This window comes from Juglans regia, chromosome 9 (genome assembly GCF_001411555.2).
Source record: "Juglans regia cultivar Chandler chromosome 9, Walnut 2.0, whole genome shotgun sequence".
Taxonomy (NCBI): domain Eukaryota; kingdom Viridiplantae; phylum Streptophyta; class Magnoliopsida; order Fagales; family Juglandaceae; genus Juglans; species Juglans regia.
The window spans coordinates 13,791,002-13,817,207 of NC_049909.1; the positions used below are offsets into that span (position 1 = coordinate 13,791,002).

Consider the following 26,206-nt stretch of genomic DNA (forward strand, 5'->3'; position numbering starts at 1 on the left):
AGCGATGTACTGACTCCGACTCTGATTCTAATATTGTACATATTTTATGAAAATATATGTATTTTTTATATATTAATCATATATAACTTATATAGTTAATTAAATTCAATAATATATTAGTATGAACAAATTATTATAAAATAATAGGGTTAATTACATTTTGACTCATCGAACTTTCACTCAATTCACAATGTGCTCTTGAAACTAATAATTGCATCAAAGTGAACTTATTTACTTTCAAAACTTACTAATCTCTCATTCCATCTACCAGCAACATCAAATGTAATGAAAAGGGCTTCCATGTGCTGTTCATATGCATAACATTCACTGTATGTAATTTTTATCTAATTTATTATCATTAATCATATAAAATATAAAATAATATATGCTATTAATTAATAATTAATCATAAATCATGTAATAATTTATGTTATTATATATAAATAGTTAATATATCATATGTGAATAATCATATATAAAATTATTTAATATCTAAGTTGCAAGCAAGTATGAATAATTTATGTACACAATGAAATTATTTGATATTCATTGACCATATATAAAATGTATGATATTATTAATAATTATGCATATTAAAGAGTAAAGTCTAAGTTAGTAAGTAGTAACTATCAACATCATAAATTTAATAAGTTAGTTACATAATCTACATTAATAATTCACTTAATTTAAATTTAATAATTTAAATATTTTTTATTAATTTATTTGAATAATAAAAGATGAAAAAAATAATAAAATAATTACGTCGGAACGGACCTATCAAACCAGACTGGATCGACATTGGTCTGGAGAAAATGATGGATAGTTACTACTTACTAGCTCAAACTTTATTCTTTTGTATGCATAATTATTAATAATATCATACATTTTATATATGGTTAATGAATATCAAATAATTTGATTGTGTATATAAATTATTCATACTGCTTGCAACTTAGCTATCAAATAATTTTTTATATGGTTATTCATGTATGATTTATTATTAATTTATAACATATATTATTTTATATTTTATATGGTCAATGATAATAAATTAGATGAATGTCCTAAAGCTTGCAATTGATGTGTGTATGCTCTTGTTGTAAATTTGAAAATCTCAATTGAGTTATTTATAGACATATGAAACTTCATTTTCAAATTTAGAAGGATTCACATATCACAAAGGAGCATCACTCACTTTTCAAAATTTTCAAATGAAAGTTTCTTCTTTTTGCAATTGTCAAAGACAACATCATTCACTTTTCAAATTTTTCAAACCAAATTTTTTACTTTTTGCATATGACAAAATGATCATTATTTTCTTTTCAAAAATTTTAAATAAAAGCAACTGCCATTTGCATATGTCAAAGAGAGCATCAATCACTTTTGAAAATTTTCAAACTTATCATGCACATGTGAGAGATGACAATCAATCAATTTTCAAATTTTCAAAATCTAAATTTTTAATCATGTCATGCACATGTGAAATATGATAATCATGCACATGTGGAAAATATAATTTGATGCTTTATGAGAAAAGATTCATTTTGAGCCTTAATACAATTTGATGTTCCCTTTCTTGCTCATATTTCATTCGTTGATGTGCTTGGCTCCATTGTATAGACAACTTGAGTTTAAGACTCATTTATGTTTGAATTCATTTTTTATCATCAAAATCCATACGTAGATATATAATTACATGGAGCTTGAAATCTTGGGTTCAACAGAAGCATACAAAATAACAACCTCGGTTTTTATCATGAGGGAACCCAAGCCATGTCGAAAATGGCGATCTGCACCAGTATTTTTGCCGGAAATGGAAGTGGAGGTCCTCGAGTGTTATTGTAAAATGTCGTGAGGGAACTAGGCCACTCTGAAAATGGAGATTTGCATCACGATTTTTGCCAAAAATGGAAGTGGAGGTCTTAGGGTTTCAAATGAGAGGGACGGGAGGGATGGAGGTGAGTGACGATGGTAGGCTCAATGGTGAGGGGGTTGGGCTCAGCACTTGGGGTGTCGAGCAGAGGGGAGGTGGCATAGCTCTTAGGTTTCAAATTTGGGAGATGGTTTTTTTATCGTATAATTTTATCCCTTTTTTTAATTTAAAAAAAAAAAACTAGGTGACAGCAGCCACCAAAGTCGAGAGCCATCATCGGTGGCCACCAAAGAGGGTAAATTTATTTATTTTTTTATACATTTTTTTATATCTTTAAAAATTTTTTTTTTCACATCATTTAAAAACACTTTGTTAATCATTAAGTAAAAAAACAAATTGACAACCTGCTTTCAGAGGCTTTCAGCTATGGATTAAGCATTATCCTTTTTTTTTTTTTTTGACATATAATGAATTCCCGAATTACGATAAAGCAGTCATGGATGCCTTCAAAGAATAGAGTTGGGGTAAAAAATAAAAACAGCTCTGCAGTTACCTCTGTCTCCATGTCAGTCCTATTCACAGAAAATGTGATTTTATATTGGAGAATTTAACAGATAAACATGTTGTGACAGATTAGTTTTGAGTAATTCTAACATTCTAAAGTTGATTTGCCTCGTTTGTTTCCTTCAAAGCGATATGGGCATGATGAATACGGGCAAGATAACGTGGAAGAGGGCAAGGTTTCTCAAGCACAGAATATTGCCATGTCGAGGTGGGGTGTCTGAGAGTGATTCTCCAAGAGACTTGTGTGTTGATGAAGATTTTCCCCACATGGGAAGGTCAAATCCTGAGAGCGGGGAGATTCAAATAGAAGACACGAGGCTTTGGAGTGCATGTTTGTGGAGATACATTTTGTGAATACTGCAAGTTTTAAGAAGCTTATTTCCAGACTTGAATTGGAGGAGAATGACGATTTTTATAGGATTAAAGAGCCTAATGTCCCTAACCAAAGAGGCGTAAACATGCTTAGTGTTGTAGAAAGTTTATAGGTATTGAAGTTGTTATGGATGATCTTGAGATAGTATTTTCATGGTTATGGAGTATGACCTCAACTGTCTCCTAGAGACGTTGAAACAGTCTTTAAGCATAAGAGAAGTTAAATGCTTGATGCTACCACTATTTGAAAGAGTCAAGTATCTTCATGACAATTGGAATTTGGGTGCTTCATATGGATTCGAAAGACATCAAACCTTTTTGTGAGCAAGGAGGCTGAGTTGATCATATGTGACCTGGGTTTGATCATATGAAGTCACTTGTGCGGGGACGATTGTAGGAAAGCCATGAAACTTAAAAAGGGACATTTTTAGCATGATATTATTGAACTGGCACTGGAAAATAATAAGTTCAACTTGGATTTCCTAAGCTTCTATCTTAGCTTTAAGGTATGAGAAAATCTTCTCGTTAGCCGGTTCACAAATTCTACACCAATCCCTAACATGGCAAATCGGATTCATCAATTAAATATAAAGACACAAAAACCGGCTCCAGATTCTCTGTGTTTTTGTGCTTTGCAGGTAGAAACTTTGATGAAAAAAATAAGGTGAAAATGAAGCAAACCCAATAATTGGAGAGAGAGAGAGAAAAGAGAGAAAGTTCGATGACAAAGAGAGATGGGGTTCGGTGAAAGAGATTGAGGAGAGAGATTGAAATCCGATTTCAAAGAGAGAGACATGTATGGGTCCTGACATATTAAAAAAAAAAGTGTGCGGTGTACAGGCTACTGCATAGCAGTGCTCTTGTGGTATTTGTGGGCACGGCGGACATTGCTACAAAGAAAGGTTGCTAGATCCGAACAAATGGTGTCAACCTATGTGGGACAAGTTTCACCTCCAAAACTCACCTAGGTCAGACCCTACAGTCCTATTTCCTTGATTCAAGCTCTATCTTTCTCTGTTTGGGGAATAACCCTGTAAGGAGAGAAGACAGATGAAGGCCACGGAAAGGTGGCAAAAGTACAAAGGCAGAAGAAGAGAAAGGGATGAAATGGTAGGGAGCCATATTTATAATATAGGGAGAGAATGTAGTACAAGGAGAGTGCAATAAAAATATAATACAATAGCGCAAAATATGGAAGATGGAAAATTGTGAGTAGACTATGGTTTTGGAAAACCAGGATCCACCACGCTAACACACTCTGATATACACCTGATAAATCAGGCAAGTTGCTTCCTTCTCCTAGCATTGCCCCCTTCACCTCTAAGTCCAGAGTATTGATCATAGTCTAGAGGAACCAAGAGAGAGAGCATGAGTGACCAGCTCCCTCCTCAAAATTTTCCCCGCTGGAGATTTTGGAATAGAGTTGATAAAAGAGACACGGCGGATCTTCTTGTATGGTGCGACCTGCAAGCCGAAGTGCAGCCTCTAAAAGTAAGAACACCAAAAAAGGTGCAAGTTGAGCTTGATAATAGTGGTAAAAGCAGTTTATATTTTATTATATAAAGACTAAATGATTAGCATAAAAAGAGAAACTACATCTATTGCCTATAAGTACTTTTCTACGGATCCTCAAGCATACAAGGGAGGATCCTAAGAAGAATAGGTAATAGATTTCGCCCAGGGATGTGGACTATGAGATTGAGGAGTCAATCATATGAAGAATTATTTCTTGTACCGATTTATGTCTATAATTTTATCATATGAAGTAGGGGATGTGTGAAAACCCGTGGATCTAACACCGGATCCGACTTCATTGGAGTAAGACTTTGATATGGAAAGAAGAGGATCACATCTTTTTAACTTTCCCTTCTTCTGAGAGAGACAGAGACTTTGAATGTCTTGCTTACTAAAATAAATTCTCATTACTATCTAGATGACCTATGAAATTTACTAAATCAAACCATCAAATAAGAACCCAAAACCTGCACAGAAATATGAAATTTACGGATACCCAATTGAATGAAATTTTACATTGTGAAACGCAAGAAAAAAAAAAAAATCCAAGTTATGTTATCTCAATGCAAGGTAGGATAGGAGAAAATATTATGCAGCCGTGAATGATAAGTTGCAAGGCCAAGACACTCTCAAATCTGCATCTTCAAGAGACCATTTCATTGTTTCAATATGTAAAAAGATCTAGAAGCTTGCCTGTTTTGCAATGAAACCTATAACTTGAGCCTCCCCAATATTGCTTCCGGGCTTTCTTACCACATATGCCATGGGAATCTGCCCTGCTTCTTCGTCAGGATACCTGCTTCATAGATGCCATGCAATTAAACGCAAGAGATGGGACTTGTGCTAAAAAATGTGATCCCAGTGCACCTTGTCATGTGAAAATCAAGGAAGCCTATTATAACATGGAAAAAGATCACAACACTGGACACTCACGGAATCACAGCAGCATCAACAATTTCAGGGTGTGATAGGAGTAAATGTTCCAACTCAGCTGGCGGGACCTGCAATTTGCTAAATACAAAGGGATGAACTATGTACAAGGAGTGAGATGACACCTATAACAATCGTTTGTTAGAGAGCAATTCAATCACCTGATACCCTTTGTATTTTATCAGTTCCTTTAACCTGTCTACGATATAGAGAAATCCATCAGAATCGAAACAACAGAGATCACCCGTCTTCAACCACCCTTCCGAATCCAAAGTTTCAGCAGTTGCATTGTCGTCCCCAACATAACCTGCAGAGAGATACCATGATTCTTTTCATCAACCAAGAAGTATTATACTGGTCTTATGAATCTTGAAAAACAGGTCTAAACTTATCGGTAGCTAGATAAGATTAATCGAAACCATCATCTAATTGGAATGGATTGAAGGGACAAACACAAAATATATGGAAAGACAAAGCCGAGACATCATCTGGCATTTTGAAAATGATTAACTTTTTCTCTGAGTTCAATTCATAATCACATATACAATGCCTTTGCTTATACGCTTTCCACAAAGCAGTCTATGTCAAGGATTGAAAAATTCTTGTGAAGGAATGCACATGTCAAATTCAGTAACAAGGACAAAGATAAGTAAAAAGGGCCATAAGCTTTAACCAATTGGCTTGTGAAGCAATATATCCACACTAACTCAAGAAAGCAAATTGCTCAATAAAAATGCATGGTTAGCAGAGGTGACCAAGGCACGTTACATATTACACCCATGGTGAGTAAAGTAAAATTGGGATGGGGTCAGAAAAGAAAGTCTGCCGGCCTATATAATGAATGCAACAGTATCAATGTTACTAATGTCTGTCTATGTAACCAAGATATCACCTCCAAATCATATGATTTTAAAACCTAAAGAATGAGCAGGTATAGAATGAATGGGAAAATGTTTCACTGCATAACATGTCATACATTTACAAGTGCACTGAGAATCTTAATGCCAGGTGACGGTTTCAAAATGTTGTCTAGCCCAATGGAATAGAATGCTAGCAGTGGATTGTCAACGATGAAGTCAGTAGCAAAGTTTATGACCTTTCATGATAGTTGGCCCTCGCAACCACAGCTCTCCTTTCTGGCCAGGCGGTAAGGCCTCTCCAGTTACAGGATCAACTATTTTGGCTTCCATATTTTGAGCTAAGCGACCAACAGAACCATGATGTTGTGATTCCTCCCACGTCATTCCTGCTGCCCCTCCTCCACTCTCAGTCAAACCATATCCCTAAACAAAGAACAAGAAGAATTAACATTCGACAATCAGCAAAGTTTGATAATATCGTTACAATGTTCAACAAAAATATTGTCAACCTTCAATTGAAGTAATCAACACAACAATCGGGTTGGCTTGGTGGTAAAACTCACTTCTATAGAGTTTCACGAATGGAAATTCATGGGTTCAATTTTCATGAGTGCGATGTAAATGGGATATGATCCGTGCCCATTTTTCCATCTCATCGACTTCCTACCAATATGTCCTTGATGGGGATAGGACATATTCCTACTCAATTTCTATGGGTGCAATGTAAAAGGGATGTGACTCGTGCGGCCATGCCCATTATTCTTGCCCATAACATCTTATAAATATGACGTTGGTGGGGAAAATCCCACAGTACCCCTACGAGTAGGGCTGTAAATGAACCAGTCTGTTCGATAGCTCGCTCAGTACTCGTTCGATTAAACTCGAATCAAACTCGACTTGTAAAAAAAAAAAACTAGTTTGTGAAATCAGATACCCACTCGATTTGTAAATAACAAATACCGACAAAACTCGACTCGACTCGACTCGACTAAGGTTCATTAAGGCCCACTTGTTTATGCTCGAGTCGACTCGATTAAAACTCATTCATATATTGATAAATGGAATGCACTATAGATATAAAGAAATCCCACAAAGGGATCCCACAAACAGATGTGGCACACTAATAGTGTGCCATGTCTTTTTTTTTTTCCTTTTTTCCCTTCTCCCCGACGTCTCTTTCTCTTATTCTCTTTTTTTTTTCTTCCCTCTCCCCTTCTCCCCCCCTCCCCCCTTACCCTTACAAAGGCCACTCTCCTCAGCGCTGCCGACGATCGTGACTCTCCTCCTCCGACAACACACTGAAGCCCCCTCCTCCGCCACTCTCTTCATTGCGAGCCAACAACGGACAGAAGCCCCTCCTCCGCCAGTCTCCTCAATGCCAACCGACGATCATGACCCTCCCAATGCCGTCGACGAGATTTTCTACCCAATACCGCTGCCGACGTCTTTTTGGCATCAAACCAATACCACAGTTGCCCACAACCCTATCGCCGACAACCCACTCTCTTCTCCCGCTGCTCATCCCTCTATAGCCGGATACTTCTCTAAGTTTGGTTGTTGAGAAAATGAAAGGGAAAATTTTGTTTGGTTGTTGAGAAAATGAAAAGAAAATAAGATTTGTTCTCTATTTAGTTGTTGAGAGGGAAAATCGCAACTTGTTCTTGTTGGGTTGTTGAGAAAATGAATGGAAAATAAAATTTGTTCCGTGTTTGGTTGTTGAGAGGGAAATCCTAATCTGTTTATTTGTTGAGAAAATTGCAAAGGAAAATAGAATGAATATGAGAGAAAGAGAGACCGAGAGAGACAGAGGTCTGTTGTTTGTTGCTGGTGAGGGATGGGAACAGCGGCAACAACGTCGTTGGTTGTTTTCTGGGGCTGGCTCCGACAAATGCACTTACTCTTTGCTGGGGACAACAGCGTGGGTTTGCGACAGAGAAGGGAGGGGGAGGCTAAAGGGGGATTGGGGCATGGGAGGGAAAAAAAAATTAACTGGACGTGGTATTGACACGTCAGTTTGTGGGATCTCTATGTGTCTCTAGCAGTCCTCTTGATAAATATATACATATACCTATGTATATATACATATATATATATAAATGTATTAGATAATAATATAAACATACCACCTTTAGAATTAAATATATAATATGTAATCTAATCACTTATGTCTATATAGTGAATATACTTCATAGGTATATTTTATAATTTGTATAATAATTAGTTGATAAAATTTAATAATTTCATATACTAGTATGTGGGAACCAAATATGAAATAGATATATGCTATCATATTAAGTGTATGTATCAATAATATATGTAAGCATATAATATATTGTTATTTTGGATAAATATCTAATTATATATTAATTATTTATAAATTTTTTAAAATTTTATAATTTAATGGAAGTTCTACTTGTTAGTTGTATAAATTCAATATTAGATCTTTTACTTTTTTATTTTTTTAATTTATTAATTATTAAATCTTATTCAAAAAATAAAAAAATAAACAATTCGAGCTCGAGATCGAGCTCGGCTTAACTCGAACTCGTTTGTGGGACGAGCTCGAGCTCAAGCTCGAGTTGAGAGTTTAGCTTATCGAGTTTAGTTCGAACAAAGAATTAAAAAAATCTCGAACTCGAGTATTTTGAATCGAGCCGAGCTTGGCAAGCCAAAGACCAGCTCAGCTCAACTCGATTACAGCCCTACCTGCGAGCAGGTGGAATCAGGTTGGAGCAGGCAGGCTCAATTTCGGACCCCATTACCCAGCCCTAGCTCACCAACTTCCTACCAATATGTCCTTGGTAGGGATAGAATCAGGCCATGGTGAAAAAATACTCAACACAATAGCTATACATGAGACTCAATTTTTACTGGTGGGATTTAAAAGGGATGTGATTTATGCCCCTTTTTCCAGTCCACATACGTCTTATCAATATGGCCTTGGTAGGAATACAACTATCCATGATATGGTAAAGGAAAATGATAGAGACAAATGTTTTATAAGCTCCGCATAACTCATTAATAAATATTTTTTTTTTTTAATTCAAACCCATCAAAGGAAAAAAAATGGAAAAATAATAATATTTCATTGAAGAGTTGTGTAAAAGTTATAAAATATGTATATCATTTTTGTATGCAAAAGAGTAATCAACACAACAGTCATGGGGCTCAAAAGTCAAAGAGTCTTATTACTCATCATCCTTACACTACACACCTACTAAAGGAAAAAAATAAAAACATAAAAAATAAAAACATATGTGTGGTGTAGGTATGACGAGTAAAATTTTTTAAAGTGAAAACCCAACCTTTTGAAAAACGGCTTTGACCACCAGATCTTACATTATAGTATTTATTAAAGCAGTTTTAAATCCAAATATATATTCAGCCATAAATTATTAGTATTCACATTAAACTATTAGTATTAACCATCTTAACGATTTATCGAATTATCTAGTAAGGTTAGGATCTAAGCTATGGTTCAAGTCATCTGAATTAAGGCTTGTATGCTACTTTTCAACATCTCCCTCCTAGTCTTTCTACCCAGAAAAAGATGTCCATAGGTATATAGTACTACACGTGAATATGATTAGGCTTTGTTTGAATCCTTGAACGAGTTCAGTTCATCTCAGTTGGCTTTTATTTTAGACTTATTCTAACATCCAAATACACAACTTCCAAATCATTAAACATCACTCAACTTAAAATCTCTTTACACGTGAAACCCACAACCTTTTTTAACTTCTCATAAATACATATAAACTCATTTTAACATTCAAACACATCTAAACTCATCTTAGATGGGCCCACAAAACTCACTCTGTTATCTCAATTCACTACTATTCCTAAAAAAAGTCAAACTTATCTCCACCTACAAATGGGCATAAGAATTAGCAAAACCATGTGTAATGGGATTGGTGGAGATGCTTTCTATGAATTATCCTTTTTGGCCGCAGTGGTATCGGCAATGATTTGGTATTCACACGAACAATGTGTTTTGTTATTGTTCGTGGTGGTCCTCAAGTTTTTGCACGAGGTTTGTACTTTTACAATGAAGCGGAGATAAATGTGTAGGACTTTTCTTCTAGGTTTGCTAGAATGCCAGCTGCCCCCAAACCTTTTTACCTTTTCCAGGAATAAATTCATATCAGTACCAACCTTTTCGCCCCGCTTCAAGGACAATAGGGTACAATTGTGACATGTGATATTTTTTCAACCAAAACGATATACAGTATTTATGTTATGATATTTGAATATTAATATTAGATGAATATTAATATTTGATGAGATAAAATAATTTAAAATAATTTTAAGATAATAGAGTCTTAAAATAGTTAATTAATTAAGAATAATCGAAAATTTCTTTTAAAATAATAATAGATTAAAAAAATAATAAAAAGAAAAAAATTGTCTGTAAAACTAATTTTTTGAAAAGAGAATCCGGAATTTAGTAATATCATTTCTTATTTCTCGTTAGTTAATTTTTTCACCGACAGACAAGAGCTACCTGCACAATCGTCACGTTTGGAAACTTAGCCGCGAAGTGCTCGGCGACCTCCTTTCCGAGCGGCGCGCCACCGCTTCCGAGCAACTGGAGAGAGCTCAGATCGTATTTGTTGACGAGGTCGGACTTGGCTAGCGCCACCACGAGCGGTGGCGAAACCGGCATGTAGGTGACCCGGTACTTCTCCACGGCCCTCAACATGCTCTCGAAATCGAACCTCCCCATCAGCACCAGAGTCTCCGCCATTGCCACCGCCCTCACGAGCATGAAAAACCCGAACACGTGGAACAGAGGCAGTGTGAACATCGACACTGGTTGTGGCTGTGGCTTATTTTGATTCTGAACGGACTCGCGCTGGAGATGGAAGAACCCGGCTATTAGGGCGATCAAGTTGCCGTGAGTAAGCATGACGCCCTTCACTAGTCCTGTGGTTCCCGAGGAGTACAGAATCGCCGCCGAGTCTGACTGACTCACTTGAACTCGCTCGAGTTGGTCAGTGTCAGTCCGACTTCCGCTAATCATTGAGAGAAATTTGGGCGAGTCGATGAGTATAGTACCAAGAGGAAGAGCCGGAAGCTTGTCAGAGGTAGAGGAGGCGGCGAAGGCGATGACCGGTTTACATAGACGGACCTGGTGTGCGATTTCCGAGTCGGAACTGAGCGGGTTAGCTGGGGAGATAGTGACCCCCAAGGTCAAGAGAGCGAAATAGAGAACCGGAACTTGGAGCGAGGAAGGCGCGAGAATGAAGGCAACGTGACCTTTAGAGAGAGAGGTTAAGGTTCTGAGAGCGACCGCAAGGGAGTGAATTTGGTCGAGGAATTCGGAGTAAGACAAGCGCCGGCCGGTGGAGGAGTCGATGAGGACGGTGGTGGAACCGATGGCAGACGGAGAGGATTGGAGGAGAGAGAAGCAGTATTGGGCGATGGAGAGGGGTTGGTCGGGAGTCGGGAGTGGAACCCGTGGCCGTAAGCTATGGAAAATCTTGGTTTTGTGGCAGAACCCGTTGCTGGGGTCGATCGGATAGCCGGAAAATGTTGCTTCGTCCGCCATGGAGATGCTGGACCTGGTAGCAGGAGTTTTGGAGATATGTTCACTTCAGACCCGTTGCTGGGTCCTTTAATGAATTTGTGTGTTGCAAAAAGTAGAGAGAATAGTCGTAACGCAGTTACGCACGTCTTTAGAGAGGCCCCAGATATCTTATGACCGGTATACGTTATTCTTGGTTGGAGTGGGGGACTTTTTTTTTGTTAATTAAATGAAATTCAAAATTATTATCAAATGACATTAAAAAATAATAATTTTTAATAGCTAATTGTAATTGACTAGTATTATAGTTGAAACTATATCTCTTTCCTATTTAAATTAGTAAGCGTGGAATATTCTTATTCTCTTATTTAACTCTTGATTTATATATTAGTTGTTTACTCCCAAAATAATAGCACTACTTACTCAAAATAATATATATATATATAATTATTTAATTAATTTGGTTCGACATCATCATCATACAACTGGTGAAAAAATTTTTAAAAAATTTGTGAAAGTTTGTGTGTAAATATGGTACAACACCTGTAAAAAAATTAGATTATCTAGATAAATCACATTTTATGGTAGATTTTACTTTTTTAAAAAATAGTATTAATAAGTGCAAATTTGTAATTGTGGTGAGAAATATAGTTTATAGCATTAGAATTTATAACTTAATTAATAAGTTCTATTATTAAAAAGTTATATGTTTATTTATAAACAAATTTAAAAAATGCATTCTAAGATAGAAATGACAAATATTTAAATTTTTAAAGATTATGATTATATCCTTAAAAATTTAAAAGTTGTAATTATTTTAAAAATTATAACTATATCTTTGAAACTTTCAAACATGGTCTGAGCTTGCGGCTAGGTGTCGCGAGCTTTTACTGTGCACCTGAGTGGTACATGCATGGCACTGTTCATGCCATGCACGACCGCTTGCTCCAGTGTACTATCTTACGTATACAATGCACTCTAGGTCCCTGTCTGCAATTCACATGATTGTTTTGTGTATCCCGAACCCCACTTTTTTTGTATAGTATGCTCAAAAATGAGTATATTACAACTCAAGTAGTCAAGATATTTGGCTTTGTGCCCCGGCAAAAACAAGCAAGCACCATTCCTTGCTAAATATCCATAAAAATAAAAGGTTAGAGAGTCAAAAGTACTTATCTAGAAGATTTCCATATGCTCTTTTAGAGATCATTTAGTGCGCTAAAAAATAGCCTCCTTTCGCTTCCAATACCAAAGAAAAATCTTAACGGGGAACATGAAAAAAAATTTCGTTCTTGACTTCCGAGTCGTCTGGAACGGGTTATCATGGACATATGAAGTACACGCAAGATCTATAACAATCTCACAAACGGTGCAAATGTTAACGTCGTATTTCGCACGTCTTTAGGTCAAGTTCCAGCAACTCGGGTCTTTCGAGCTAGGCCTCAATCCTGTATGAAGCCCCCGACAGTGGTCTAATGAGCCTGTACGATGTCAGTTCGTATATCCATGTCGATGAATAGTATTTAAATGCATAAAATAAAGAGATATGAACACACATATTTATGTGGTTCGACACTAAACCTACATACACGGAAGTTTGGAGAGGAAAGATTCCACTATAATAAAATTGTTTACAATCTCTCATAGCCTCTCATTTCTCACTATACAATGGAAGCTATAAAGTTATTTGCTGGAGAATGAGTTCTCTTTGAAGCTCTCTGATTGAAGAAAAAATCCAAAAGGCGGAAGAAGTCCCAATCCCCCAAATCATAGGCTCCCTGTCTCTTTTATCTGACTCTCTTCATGCATGCCCCTCGGTAGTGGTAAGGAATATTTATTTTGCGTGTCTGACACTCTTTTCCTTTCCTACTTTCTCTTGACACCCTCACTCCTTACACCATTGTTTTATGTCAAATCATCCATTTTTCTCTCCTAACATTACTTTCTCATGCCTTAATGCCTCTAGTCCCTTCTTATCCCTCATTTTTCTTTAATATTTTATCTTCTAGTGAGTCCACCCCCCACAAAAAAAAAAAAAAAAATGGCTAGGCCTAGGAAATTCCTTAGGGCAAGAGGAAAAATCCCCTCACCCTGTTTGGTTTCACATATGGTCTCAACTCATTTCATCTCATCTCAACATACAAACATCATTCAAATACAAACACTTTTCAATCTCAATTTTCAACTTTTTCATCTAATCATTATAGCTTTCTCAAACTTCCAAACAAAACATAAAAAATAATTCAATTTTTTCAAATTTCAAAACAAAAATAATATTAAAAAACTATGTTATAATAATATTTTAACTTTATAACATTTTTTTATAAGAAAACTTTCTAATATTTTTATTCAATTTTTTCTCACTTCCCAAATCCACATAAAATATCTCAACTTAAATTATTTTACTACTATTTTCAAAATATCTCACTAATATTCACAGATTATTCATCTCATCCCATCTATGCAACCAAACGAGGCTCGTTGCTTTCAAACCATCTCATCTTATTTCATCTCATATAATCTCATCTAACATCCAAACATCATTCAATCATAAACATTTTTCAATTTCAAATTTTCAACTTTTTTATCTAATCATTACTTAATTATAATAATTTTTCCAAACTTCTAAACAAAATAGAAAAAATAATTCAATTTTTTTAAATTCAAAACAAAAATTATATTAAAAAATTATATTCTAACTCTTTTTAATTTTATCATTTTTTTTATTTAACATTTTATCTCTCCTTATCCAAAATCCTATAAAAATATTAACTCAAATCATTTCACTACCACAAATTATCTCACTACTATTCACAGATTTCTCATCTCATCTCATCTCATCTGTATAACCAAACGAGACATAGTACATGCCATTCACCGTTAATTAGAGCTGTGCAAAATCTCCAACACTTCGACTCGATGGCCAAACAAGACTCCAAAGAGAAATTCCACTGCAACTCCAACTTTACTTTAAAAATCATATCATTACATAGAAACAACAGATAGTTTCTAATGGGGTAAAAGAAAACGGAACACTATATTTATTTGAACATGATTTCAGCATCACTAATCATATATTGGAGCTCTTGAAAGCTATCTGGTTATAACTCTTTCATCAATTCCCACATTCCAAAAACGGTGATCCACCAAGATACACATTTTCAACAAACAGAGACAACTGACAACAAGATCACAAAATTTCTCAGTTATGTGTATACTAAGAGCAAATCTGACGAGCTTCAAAATGACTCACATGAGATAATGAATAATTTCCACAGATACCGCAAACTGAAATCGGTAGAACAGGTAAGCAAAAGATGTCGGCATTAGGTTACTGAGATACAGGTTTGTCCTTCTCAGACAAGTACCTATCAAAAAGAAAGCATACAAAACAAACTTTGTTATCAGAGTTGCTAAATTGCAGTTAATGGGGGAAAGACAATGTTTGCCAACAGATTAACTAGCTGATACAATAATCTATTTTGTCAACATTAAGGGGATGCTTGAGGAATGAGATGAGATGCGAAATCTGTGAACAGTAGTAAAATGATTTGAGTTGTGATGTTTTATGGGATTTGAAAAAATGAGAGAAAAAGTTGAATAAAAATATTATAAAATTAAAATATTGTTAGAATATAATTTTTTAATATTATATTCGTTGTAGAATTTGAAAAAGTTGAATTATTTTTTATATTTTGTTTGAAAGTTTGGAAAAGTTGTAATGATTAATTTGAAAAAATTGTAATGATTAGTTTGAAAGTGTTTGTATTTGAGTGATATTTGGGAATGAGATGAGATGAGATGAGAAGCATTACCAAACATCCCCCAAGTGTATCATGGACAAGCTTGTACTTGTTTGAAAAATAAGTAAATTCTTCATGAACATAAAATATAACTTGTTGATAAGTCGAGTTCGACTCATCTACAACCCTAAATCAACCTGAGTTCCCAAGATTATAAAAAAAAAAAACCCGACCATAGACAACTCAAAAATAAATTCCTAAAAGCAAATTCAGAGTGAAAAAAACGAAAATTATCTGTAAAACAAAGGAAAAGTTGAATATATGAGTGCATAAAAAAAAAAAAAAAAATCTTCTTCTCTATCATCAGTCATTCAGTTTTTATTCAAATAAACAAAATCAAGAATCAAACAAGAAATAAGTGTTTCTCGTGTTTTTCTTTAGAAGGGTCCAAATGTAACTGTAAAGATTCGGGGTACAATGATGAATCCAAAGAGACTGTCTGAAGTTCTCAAATTAATGGCAGCACCGCAGCAGGTAAAAGTGACAGAGTCTGAGACAAAAAATAGAGTTTTTCACTCGCACAAAAAATCTATATAATATGAGCAAGTAATATCTTTGTAAAACATTTTCAGCTTTGAGTCTAAGACAGAGTTACACAGCACAAATAGAGGTGGTGAAATTGTAGTAGTCCAACATTAATCACAGCTCAGATACTTACCCCTGACCCTTTGCCCATCGTGAGAGTTGATAGAGCTGCACAGTCTCGTTCGAGACATGACATGTCAGAAGTAGATAGTTGCGGGGCTGTACCATCCACGCAAATCTCATGAACAATGCCGAGTAGATACACATTGCTACAAGCACCGATGCAAGGGGTGAGATTAGAAACTAAAAAAATCTAAAAATAGTTCAAACCAGACATGTTCAACCTGCTGTCATGTTGCCCGAAATCATTTCCGGGGGTTTCTTCATGTCCGCTAAACCCTGTCAAATCCGCAAGACATGAGTTTCAGAAATCCGTCAAGTACGATAGCTGGAACCTGGAAACAAAAAATCCACATATGCACAAAATAACAATTAAGAATCATGGAAGCAGAGCATACAGCAGCGACGAATCCCCAGTTGGCAACAGGTCCCCAAAAGTGAGTTGTTTTCGGGCCAACCGGACTGTTCAAGAATGCCCGAAAAGAAGCCATGTTCGATCGACTCTTCGCCGGAATGGCTCTCTAACAAAAAAAGAAAAAAAAAATCAAAGTCAATGATCCAAAGTCGTTCGAGGATGGGAAAAATCCAAGATTCGATTGCGCAGCCGGGAACATTGAATTTTACCGTCAGATACCACGAGCAAAAGTTCTTGGGCTAATTTTCAAATGAAAATTGATTGGGAAAACAACCCTAAAATAAAACACCCCTATATCAATAGTTCTCAGTTAAATTTAGATTCAATCCAACCACAGACAACAAGTATAGCAAAGCTCAAATCAGGATAATTAATGAAAGAAAACCCTAACCCTAATACCTTAGGTAGATGGAGAGGAACGTCGATTGAGCCACGGAGGGAGAGAGAGAGAGAGAGAGAGAACGGTTGTGTTTGAGAAGTAAAAGCGAATCGTCCACGATGTGAGCGTGTTAAATATTTTCGTGAGGCTGCGTTTGGTATTCAACATATCTCGATATTTTTAAGTGTTTTCGTACTATTAAAAATATTTTACATATCCAACGTAAACTATCTTCATATCAAAATTTTTTTCAAAATTATTATAATATTTATCACTATAATATATAAATAAAAAATAAAAATAATATAATATATAAATAAAAAATAAAACATTATTATATATAAATAAAAAATAAAATCAATATAATATATAATAAAAAATAAAATCACTATAATATTTATCACTATTATATATAAATAAAAAATAAAATCACTATAATATATAAATAAAAAATAAAATCATTACAATATTTATCACTATTATATATAAATAAAAAAATAAAATCACTGTTATATATAAATAAAAAAATAAAATCACTATAATATATAAATAAAAAATAAAATCACTATAATATATAAATAAAAAATAAAATTACTATAATATTTATCACTATTACATATAAATAAAAAATAAAATCACTATAATATTTATCACTATTATATATAAATAAAAAATAAAATCACTATAATATATAAATAAAAAATAACATTAATATAATATTTATCAATATTATATATAAATTAAAAGTAAAATCATTATAATATTTATCATTATTATATATAAAAATAAAATAAAATCACTACAATATTTATTAATATTAAAAAGTCACTATAATAAAATCACTATAATATTTATTACTAAAAATAAAATCACTATAATATTTATGGGACCCATATCTTTTTCAACTACATATCCAAAAGTCAACAACTCAACATACTTCACACATTCAAACAACTCAAAATACTCTCAATGGGACCCACAAACTCACTCTATTCTTTACTCATAACTATTCACAAACATTCTCAACACTTCTTAAGTATTCTCACTACCCAAACGTACTCTTAGGTTACGTTTGGTAGCAAAGTCTTCTCAACACTGTTCAAGTATTCTCATACTTATGAAAATACTTCACATGCCAAACAACTTAAAATACTTTCAATAGGACCCACAAACTCACTTCAATCTCTACTCATAACTATTCACAAACTTTCGATAATATTTATCATTATTATATATAAATAAAAAATAAATTCACTATAATATTATCACTATTAAATATAAATAAAAAATAAAATCACTACAATATTTATCACTATTATATATAAATAAAAAATAATTTCACTATAATATTTATTTATATTATATATAAATAAAAAATACAATCACTATTAATATTTATCCCTATTAAATATAAATAAAAAATAAAATCACTATAATATTTATCACTATTATATATAAATAAAAAATAAAATCAATATAATATTTATCACTATTAAATATAAATAAAAAATACAATCACTATTAATATTTATCCATATTAAATATAAATAAAAAATAAAATCACTATAATATTTATCACTATAATATTTATCACTATTATATATAAATAAAAAATAAAATCAATATAATATTTATCACTATTAAATATAAATAAAAAATAATTTCATTATAATATTTATTTATATTATATATAAATAAAAAATAAAATCACTATTAATATTTATCCCTATTAAATATAAGTAAAACATAAAATCACTATAATATTTATCACTATTATATATAAATGAAAAATAAAATCAATATAATATTTATCACTATTAAATATAAATAAAAATAAAATCACTATAATATTTATCACAATTATATATAAAATAAAATAAAATCATTATAATATTTATCACTATAATATTTATCACTATTATGTATAAATATAATATTTAGACAATATAATATTTATCACTATTATATATAAAATAAAATAAAATCATTATAATATTTATCACTATTAAATATAAATAAAAAAATAAAATCACTATAATATATAAATAAAAAATAACATTACTATAATATTTATCACTATTATATATAAATTAAAAGTAAAATCATTATAATATTTATCATTATTATATATAAAAATAAAATAAAATCACTATAATATTTATTAATATTAAAAAATCACTATAATAAAATCACTATAATATTTATTAGTAAAAATAAAATCACTATAATATTTATGGGACCCACATCTTTTTCAACTACATATCCAAAAGTCAACAACTCAACATATTTCACACATTCAAACAACTCAAAATACTCTCAATGAGACCTACAAACTCACTCTATTATCTACTTATAACTATTTACAAACATTCTCAACACTTCTTAAGTATTCTCACTACCCAAACGTACCTTTGGGTAGCAAAGTCTTCTCAACACTATTCAAGTATTCTCATACTTATGAAAATACTTCACATGCCAAATAACTTAAAATACTTTCAATAGGATCCACAATCTCACTTCAATCTCTACTCATAACTATTCACAAACATTCTATAATATTTATTTATATTATATATAAATAAAAAATAAAATCACTATAATATTATCACTATTAAATATAAATAAAAAATAAAATTACTGCAATATTTATTACTATTATATATAAATAAAAAAATAATTTCACTATAATATTTATTTATATTATATATAAATAAAAAATAAAATCACTATAATATTTATCACTATTATATATAAATAAAAAATAAAATCACTATTAATATTTATCACTATTATATATAAATAAAAAATAAAATCACTATAATATTTATCACTATTATATATAAAATAAAATAAAATCATTATAATATTTATCACTATTATATATAAATAAAAAATAAAATCACTATAATATTTATCACTATTATGTATAAATAAAATATTTAGACAATATAATATTTATCATTATTATATATAAAATAAAATAAAATAAAATAACTATAATATTTATCATTATTATATATAAATAAAATCATCATTAAAAAGAAATCGATCATTGATGGGACCCACACCTTTTTCAATTATCTATCCAAAAGTCAACAATTTAACATATTTCATACATCCCAACAACTCAAAATACTCTCAATGGGACCCATAAATCCATTTCAATCTCTACTCATAACTATTAATAAATATTCTCAACACTTCTCAAGTATTCTCACTATCCAAACGTAATCTTAGTAATTAAACGGTAATTTTATTTTTTATTTTATTGAATTTTGATACTGATTATCCCCACCTATTATACACTACTAGTAGTAATGAATCTAAGGGACGTTTGTCCAATGGAGAGAAAATATATAAATTAATTATATATATATGAACTATATATATAGATAGAAAAATAAATTAATATCACACCCAGAGTCATTTACCTAGTTGGGTGAATAAATTTTTTTACAAAAATAATATAATTTTTACAAGAAAATTTGATTAATAAATAATTTAATGCATAAAAACAAAAACAAAACTTGATCAAGAAAAGACTCTTCAAACCTGAAGAACAGACAAAGGATTTAACCGTTGCATTTCAAGAACCATGTGTGAGAAATGCCCAACATGATGACCTGAAATAAGCTAAGGAGAAAGGCTTTCGGATTGATAATTCAAAAATGATAAGTTAACCAAAGAAGGTATAAAAAACTAAAGTTCACCAGTCAAAACAGCACAGCCAGCTGCAGCAGCAGCTTCTGATATGTTATGGCCAGCTCTACCTGGGAAGAATGAACCTCCAACTACAGCAGTTGGAGTTACGCCAAACAAGTATCTTAACTCACCTACAAAACAAATTTGAAAGGACACAATGACTTTATGGGCCAAATCTCCCCAAAAGCAAGCATAAAATGGGCACCCCTATGAGGTATGACGTTCACACAAGAATAGCCTAATAGAATTATAAGTTCACTATAAATACATGTTATTGACTTTTATGGAAGCCATGACTGCAATCGAGCTTCCAAGTTCAAGAACGTCAAGAGGCTATACAACTTGTCATTATTGTAGGAAATAAATATAAAAATGATAAAAAAAAATATTATTTTAATATAAGTAAAAGAAATACCTAATGTGTCGACAATATACATAGCTTATGTTTTGACTTTCTTTCTGTAATTTCTGCACCATAAGAGTACTCTCATTGGATTAGTTAAAGGTAAAGTACATTTTTTATAAATGTAAGATGAATTTAGCATTTAGCTATACATTCACATAAGTTTCTACATTGGAATAGTCATTTTTTCATTATATGACAATAAAATAATATAAGATGAATTTAACTTTGACTATTCACATTAAATCTTCACATTGGATTATCCATTTATTCATTATATAGTAATGAGTAATTAATAATTTTAAAAAAATTTTAATTTTTTTAATTATGAATTTATTTTATTTTATCATATTTTACTATTCATAATATTATATATTAATTAGTAATTGTATTCTAATTATATTTTTTCAATTGTCATTTAAAATGGAGAGAGAAATAATTGATATTAAAGGGAGAGAGAAAAAAAAATATAAAATAGATTTGATGAATGAATAGTTCATTTTAAATTTAGAAATAATTTTAGATATTACTGTAGCTATATTTCAAATATTTGGAATATAGCTATTTTAATGTAAACTATTTTATGACTTAATAGCTAAATTCTTATTAAATTTAACTTTTAATTAATTCAATGAGAATGTTCATAAAGGCAAAAGCATTTCTTTTAAATAAACGGTTCCATAGCTCGTCTTCTCCAGAACTTGACCGGTTGCATTCAACACATCCTCTAACGTCAAATGCTCTCCACCTTGAAACAAAATAAGCTTGCTTTCACCACCACCACAAAAAAAAAAATACTCATGCAAAAAAAAAATTTTAGAATTTTTCTTCAAAGATAACGACAGAGAGATGAGGAAAGAAAAGAACAAAAAAAATGAGTAAACTGTTCACTACTGTTGACTACGATCACACAAAAAAAGGATCCTCACTACGACACAAAAAAAATACTGTGTGATCGCAGGATAGATGCTACGATCCTCACTTATTATATAAGTATAGATATTTATTTTTATTTTATTTATTTATTTTTTATATTATTCTTATTAAACTAATTAAATTCTTTTATTTATTATTCATACACAACATATTTAATAAAAAATAAAAAATAAAAATTTATGTGTGATGTATGGTTTAAGAATGATGAATAAAATTTTTCTTTTATTTTAAATTAATATATCATCGACACTATTTAAAAAATAAAATTTAATAGACCATACTATTTAAATTTTATTTTTTAAATTAAATTATGTCATATCAATTTATATAATAAAATTGTTATTGCAAATATCATATCAAACTTAAAAATATATGGTAGCAACAATATTAAATATTTTAAAATGAGTTATGCTACACGTAAGCCTCACACTCTGCACACCACTTAAAAAATATGTGATTTTACTCTTTTATCATCATATTTCATATTTTATGAAACATAAAGGTAAAAGAATAAATTCACATACTTTTAAGTGGTGTGCAGGAGTATGAGGCTTATGTATATAATTTTTCTTAAAATTCTTCTAGTAGACAATAAGATTTAGGTAGAGAATTTAAAATCACTTTGAAGGTTGAGACTGTGGAGGAAGGTAATTTTTTATTTTTTAAGGGAAATATTTTAGTTTATAAAAAAGTAATCTTATAAATTGATATGGTTATATGTATTTATCAAATTATAAAATTATTTTTAATATAAAATAAATCTAACAAATTAAATGATGTGTAATTTTTTATGGAAGTTGTAGTATTTTTTTTTTTAATCTGTAATGAGATAGTGACTTAGTACGTGGATTACGTGGCCAATCTCAAACGTCACCCTGACAAATTTACAAAATAGCTTTTGTTCTTTCTTGTGGATAGAAAAAAAAAAAAAAAAAAAAAAAGGGCAATTACAAATTAAGTTGTCTTCAAATGATTTCAGAAAGGCAAATTCTGTCATCATGAGCTGAGCTGCAGCTTCAAAAAATGCCAGTGCTATGTTTGCACATGCATTCAGGGACAGGATATGCAATCACATCTCGATCTCTCTTGTTAGTTCTCATCTCAGGCTGGCCCTGAGATTTGACGTGCAACTTCCTCATGGTGCTACTGAATTCTTCATCAGAGATGGAGGTGTCTTCAAGTAAAGGAAGCATGGATCTCTTGTTCGGCTTTATATATTTCCTGTGCCCCACATACGCACGGTGGCCCTGTTGACAGTTCAAAATCTATCTAATAAGACGAAGAGATAAAGTATTTTTTTATGCAAGTAAATAGTAGCTAGCAGAAGTCTTAGCCACTTACTTGCATGGCTCTGGCCATGTTTCCGCCATGGGAAGGAACAAACACAGCACTACTCAGAGAGACAATGTAGTCAATGGCAGCTAGAGCTGAAGATCTATTACTGTACTGTGAGAGTTCTCCATCTCTTGCCAAATTATCCTTAGTGACCAGATTTGGAAACTCTGTTACAAGTGGCTGCAGAGCCTGTTTGCCCCCAAATGGCTCTCCTCCCGCTTTGTAAACCCGTGCATTGCCGGGTGCTCCTAGAGCCTTTAGGAGCCTGCACAGTAACAGCACATTAATATTATAGTTATAATAAAAACGCTTGCAAGTTCTTTTCTTCATGCATGTTTTGTGAGATATACCTTGCCATTTCTAGTGAATTTAGAGGGCATTGTCCAGCAAGACGTCTCTGCAAGTAGCTCATGTTTTGTCTTCCTGTAAGGTATTCAGGTTGAGACACCCGAACCTTGGAGATAATGTCATCATATTCTGCACCTAAACCAGTGAGACATCCAGTTCTGACCCACACATCCTTTTCTAGCCGGAGATGGAGTGCAATGTAGGGTCCTTCAATCCACATTCTCCTTGCAAGCCGATTTCCGAGTTCCCTTATCGGAGCTGCATATCTAAGCGCGTGGAATGCTACCTGTAATATCATGAAGAAGATGAAGTGGGAAACAATTAGGATACATGAGTAATTAATGTCTGTTGTATGTGAATCTGATGGAGGTTTGCACCCAACTGTACCTTACATCTAAGCTTCTGCAGATCAGAAGGAAGATTCTTTGAGAGTTTAGAATCCAACCCTTTTAAGACGAAAACTCCATCTTCATTCAGCTACATAAACCAGCAAATTTTGATAAGCAAGAAAGAGAACATAGTCCTCTTGTGATATCCATGCACTTACTTCCTCTTTTAACATTGTTTGGAAAGTAAGTTGTCTCATCACATCTCAAAATTTTTCTTAATTTTTTTTATCAAATATTACTTAAATATAAATATTTTTTAATTTAAAATTTTTAAAATTTTCATCTAATTATTACTTAAGCTTCGTTTGGCTACTAAATCCATATCAACTGATCATCATTATAACTTTTTCAAATTTCAATATAAAATATAATAAATAATTTAATTTTTTCAAATCTCAAAATAATAATAATATTAAAAAATAATATTTTAACAATATTTTATCATTTCAACTCAACTTAACTCACTTCAACATCCAAACGCAGCCTTAATCATTACAACTCTTTCAAACTTTTAAATAAAATATAAGAAAAAATACAATTTTTATAAATTTTGAAACAAAATTTATATATTAAAAAATCTTATATTATAATAATATTATAATTATATAATATTATAATGATTTTTTTGGACTTTTCTATTACCACACCCTAACCTCGGTTAGCAGTTACATTATGTCAAAATGCAGTGGACAGAGTTTCCAGCAACAGGGAATTTCTTACTTTTCTGAAGAATCTGCTACGAATCCAAAGCGGAGAAACATCACGAGGAATCTTGATTTCAATGGGCTGTCTTGACAAAGGAAGAGATGATATAACTCGTACATCAGCTTGTAAAGTTCTCTTGAAATGTTTTACATCAAATATCTCTGAAAATTCACTGCAATTATTACCCAAAAAAAAAACAATAAATATTCACAGATAATTAAATTCATATGTTTAAATTCATATAATTATAAGAGCATTCACAATGATTCATGTAAAATATATTTTTTTTATAAAATATAAAAAAAGTTGATCAAAAGACTCTTCTAATAGATTTTGTATTTTTATTTTTATTTTAGATATAGAGAATATTATTCATAATTTTAAAATATTTTTAATTATTTTCTCTCTCGCAAATTCATTGGTAGAAGTTGAAATATATATTTGAAAAGAAAGAAAAAATATTAAAAATATATTAAAATGATATAGAAAAAAAATAAATAAGTTAATATATGATTTATTATAAAAATCAGTATATAAATTAAAAAAAGTGAATTTTAAGAATATATTTTGAAAAATAGGATAAAAGGAACTATTGAAATCCTCTTAAGTTTTTTTTTTTTGTATAGGTTTGGAAAAGAAAATAACATGCAAAACATCAAACTTAGTTATAGAACTTTTCTTATTGTACCTTTCATCTCCCCATATCCGATTAACCTGCAAAACTGGCACAACCAGTGCAGCTTCAAGGATTCTTGCAATAACAACTGCATCAACAATCTCATTTCTCTGCTGATTTAGTCCCCCTGAAACCCCCACCATCAAGAACCTCCTCTTCTCCTTTGTAATCCTAACGGATGCTTTCCGATACCCGATGCTGAAATCCAAGCATGGCCGATATCCCTCCCCGCCCGGTTGCTGCCAGAACTCTCTCTCCTCCTCGGAAACATTGCTCCCAACAATCCCGTGCGCTGGTAACGGAACCATCACGCTGTTTGAAAGTGTTGGCTCATTTTCTTCACTGTCCAAAAAAGTTGAAGCAAGCGATGCCAAGGTGAACCGAGATCTGTGTTCTGCAGACGAAAAAGATGGAGATGAAAACAGTACTGATGAAGGAGACATGAGAGGACGCAAGGAAGAGTCCTGCAAGGAAATGGGCATGAAGCTGAGAACGGAGATTCCCAAGAAAGTTAAGGAAACGAGGAGAGAAAGAAAGAAGAGACTGATGTTTGGAGGCGTGCATAGCTTGCGGTTTCTTGGGTTTTTCTTGGGGGAGGAGACAATGGAAGCCAGAGGAGAATTCGAAAGCAAGTAGTAAAAGAATGGTGAAGGGTTCACTGTGATGAAAGAGTTCTTAACGTTTCTTGTTTTCGCCATGAAAGAAAACTTTTTGAGAGAGAGAGAGAGAGAGCATGAAATGAAATGAAGTTTACGCGAGAAACTGAGATTCTGAAACTATTACATTCTATAACGCTAAAGATCAGGAGTTCTGGGTTGTTGAAGTTGAG

General features: G+C 32.2%; 3 protein-coding genes across 5 annotated transcripts; all 3 read right to left on the reverse strand.

Annotated features, from left to right (window-relative positions):
- Positions 1-3,908: 3,908 nt before the first annotated feature.
- Positions 3,909-11,793, reverse strand: LOC108986577 (4-coumarate--CoA ligase-like 9). The gene is made up of 6 exons (XM_035693930.1): positions 10,619-11,793; positions 6,351-6,537; positions 5,416-5,561; positions 5,258-5,325; positions 5,018-5,120; positions 3,909-4,273 (listed from the first exon to the last, which is right to left on the reverse strand). The coding sequence occupies exons 1-6, from the start codon at positions 11,663-11,665 to the stop codon at positions 4,148-4,150; spliced, it is 1,677 nt and encodes a 558-aa protein (XP_035549823.1). The 5' UTR covers positions 11,666-11,793; the 3' UTR covers positions 3,909-4,147.
- A 2,709-nt stretch (positions 11,794-14,502) lies between these two features.
- Positions 14,503-17,018, reverse strand: LOC108986578 (mitochondrial pyruvate carrier 1-like). Of its 3 annotated transcripts, none has more exons than XM_018959229.2 (6): positions 16,904-17,014; positions 16,714-16,779; positions 16,488-16,610; positions 16,314-16,368; positions 16,103-16,238; positions 14,503-15,009 (listed from the first exon to the last, which is right to left on the reverse strand). In XM_018959229.2, exons 3-6 carry the CDS (start codon positions 16,578-16,580, stop codon positions 14,973-14,975), a joined length of 321 nt encoding a protein of 106 aa, XP_018814774.1. In that variant the 5' UTR covers positions 16,581-16,610; positions 16,714-16,779; positions 16,904-17,014; the 3' UTR covers positions 14,503-14,972. The 3 variants fall into 3 exon arrangements, with proteins under 3 accessions (XP_018814774.1, XP_018814775.1, XP_018814772.1); XM_018959230.2 differs by having other exon boundaries at positions 16,714-16,795; positions 16,904-16,989; XM_018959227.2 differs by lacking the exon at positions 16,714-16,779 and having other exon boundaries at positions 16,904-17,018.
- A 5,731-nt stretch (positions 17,019-22,749) lies between these two features.
- Positions 22,750-26,206, reverse strand: LOC108986561 (O-fucosyltransferase 37-like). The gene is made up of 6 exons (XM_018959210.2): positions 25,390-26,206; positions 24,717-24,873; positions 23,995-24,084; positions 23,610-23,893; positions 23,266-23,524; positions 22,750-23,171 (listed from the first exon to the last, which is right to left on the reverse strand). Exons 1-6 carry the CDS (start codon positions 26,073-26,075, stop codon positions 22,941-22,943), a joined length of 1,707 nt encoding a protein of 568 aa, XP_018814755.1. The 5' UTR covers positions 26,076-26,206; the 3' UTR covers positions 22,750-22,940.

Excerpts from the sequence above, each read along its gene's own strand:
- LOC108986577 (XM_035693930.1), bottom strand. The coding sequence starts at position 11,665 with ATGGCGGACGAAGCAACATTTTCCGGCTATCCGATCGACCCCAGCAAC. Across the intron at positions 5,562-6,350 it reads AGGGCCAACTATCATGAAAG|GTTATGTTGGGGACGACAAT; the intron begins GTCATAAACTTT and ends ATCTCTCTGCAG. Across the intron at positions 5,326-5,415 it reads TAAAATACAAAGGGTATCAG|GTCCCGCCAGCTGAGTTGGA; the intron begins GTGATTGAATTG and ends AGCAAATTGCAG.
- LOC108986578 (XM_018959227.2), bottom strand. The coding sequence starts at position 16,580 with ATGGCTTCTTTTCGGGCATTCTTGAACAGTCCGGTTGGCCCGAAAACA. Across the intron at positions 16,369-16,487 it reads ACTGGGGATTCGTCGCTGCT|GGTTTAGCGGACATGAAGAA; the intron begins GTATGCTCTGCT and ends CGGATTTGACAG. Across the intron at positions 15,010-16,102 it reads CGATGGGCAAAGGGTCAGGG|GTACTTGTCTGAGAAGGACA; the intron begins GTAAGTATCTGA and ends TCTTTTTGATAG.
- LOC108986561 (XM_018959210.2), bottom strand. The coding sequence starts at position 26,075 with ATGGCGAAAACAAGAAACGTTAAGAACTCTTTCATCACAGTGAACCCT. Across the intron at positions 23,894-23,994 it reads TGCAGAAGCTTAGATGTAAG|GTAGCATTCCACGCGCTTAG; the intron begins GTACAGTTGGGT and ends ATGATATTACAG. Across the intron at positions 23,525-23,609 it reads AATTCACTAGAAATGGCAAG|GCTCCTAAAGGCTCTAGGAG; the intron begins GTATATCTCACA and ends GTTACTGTGCAG.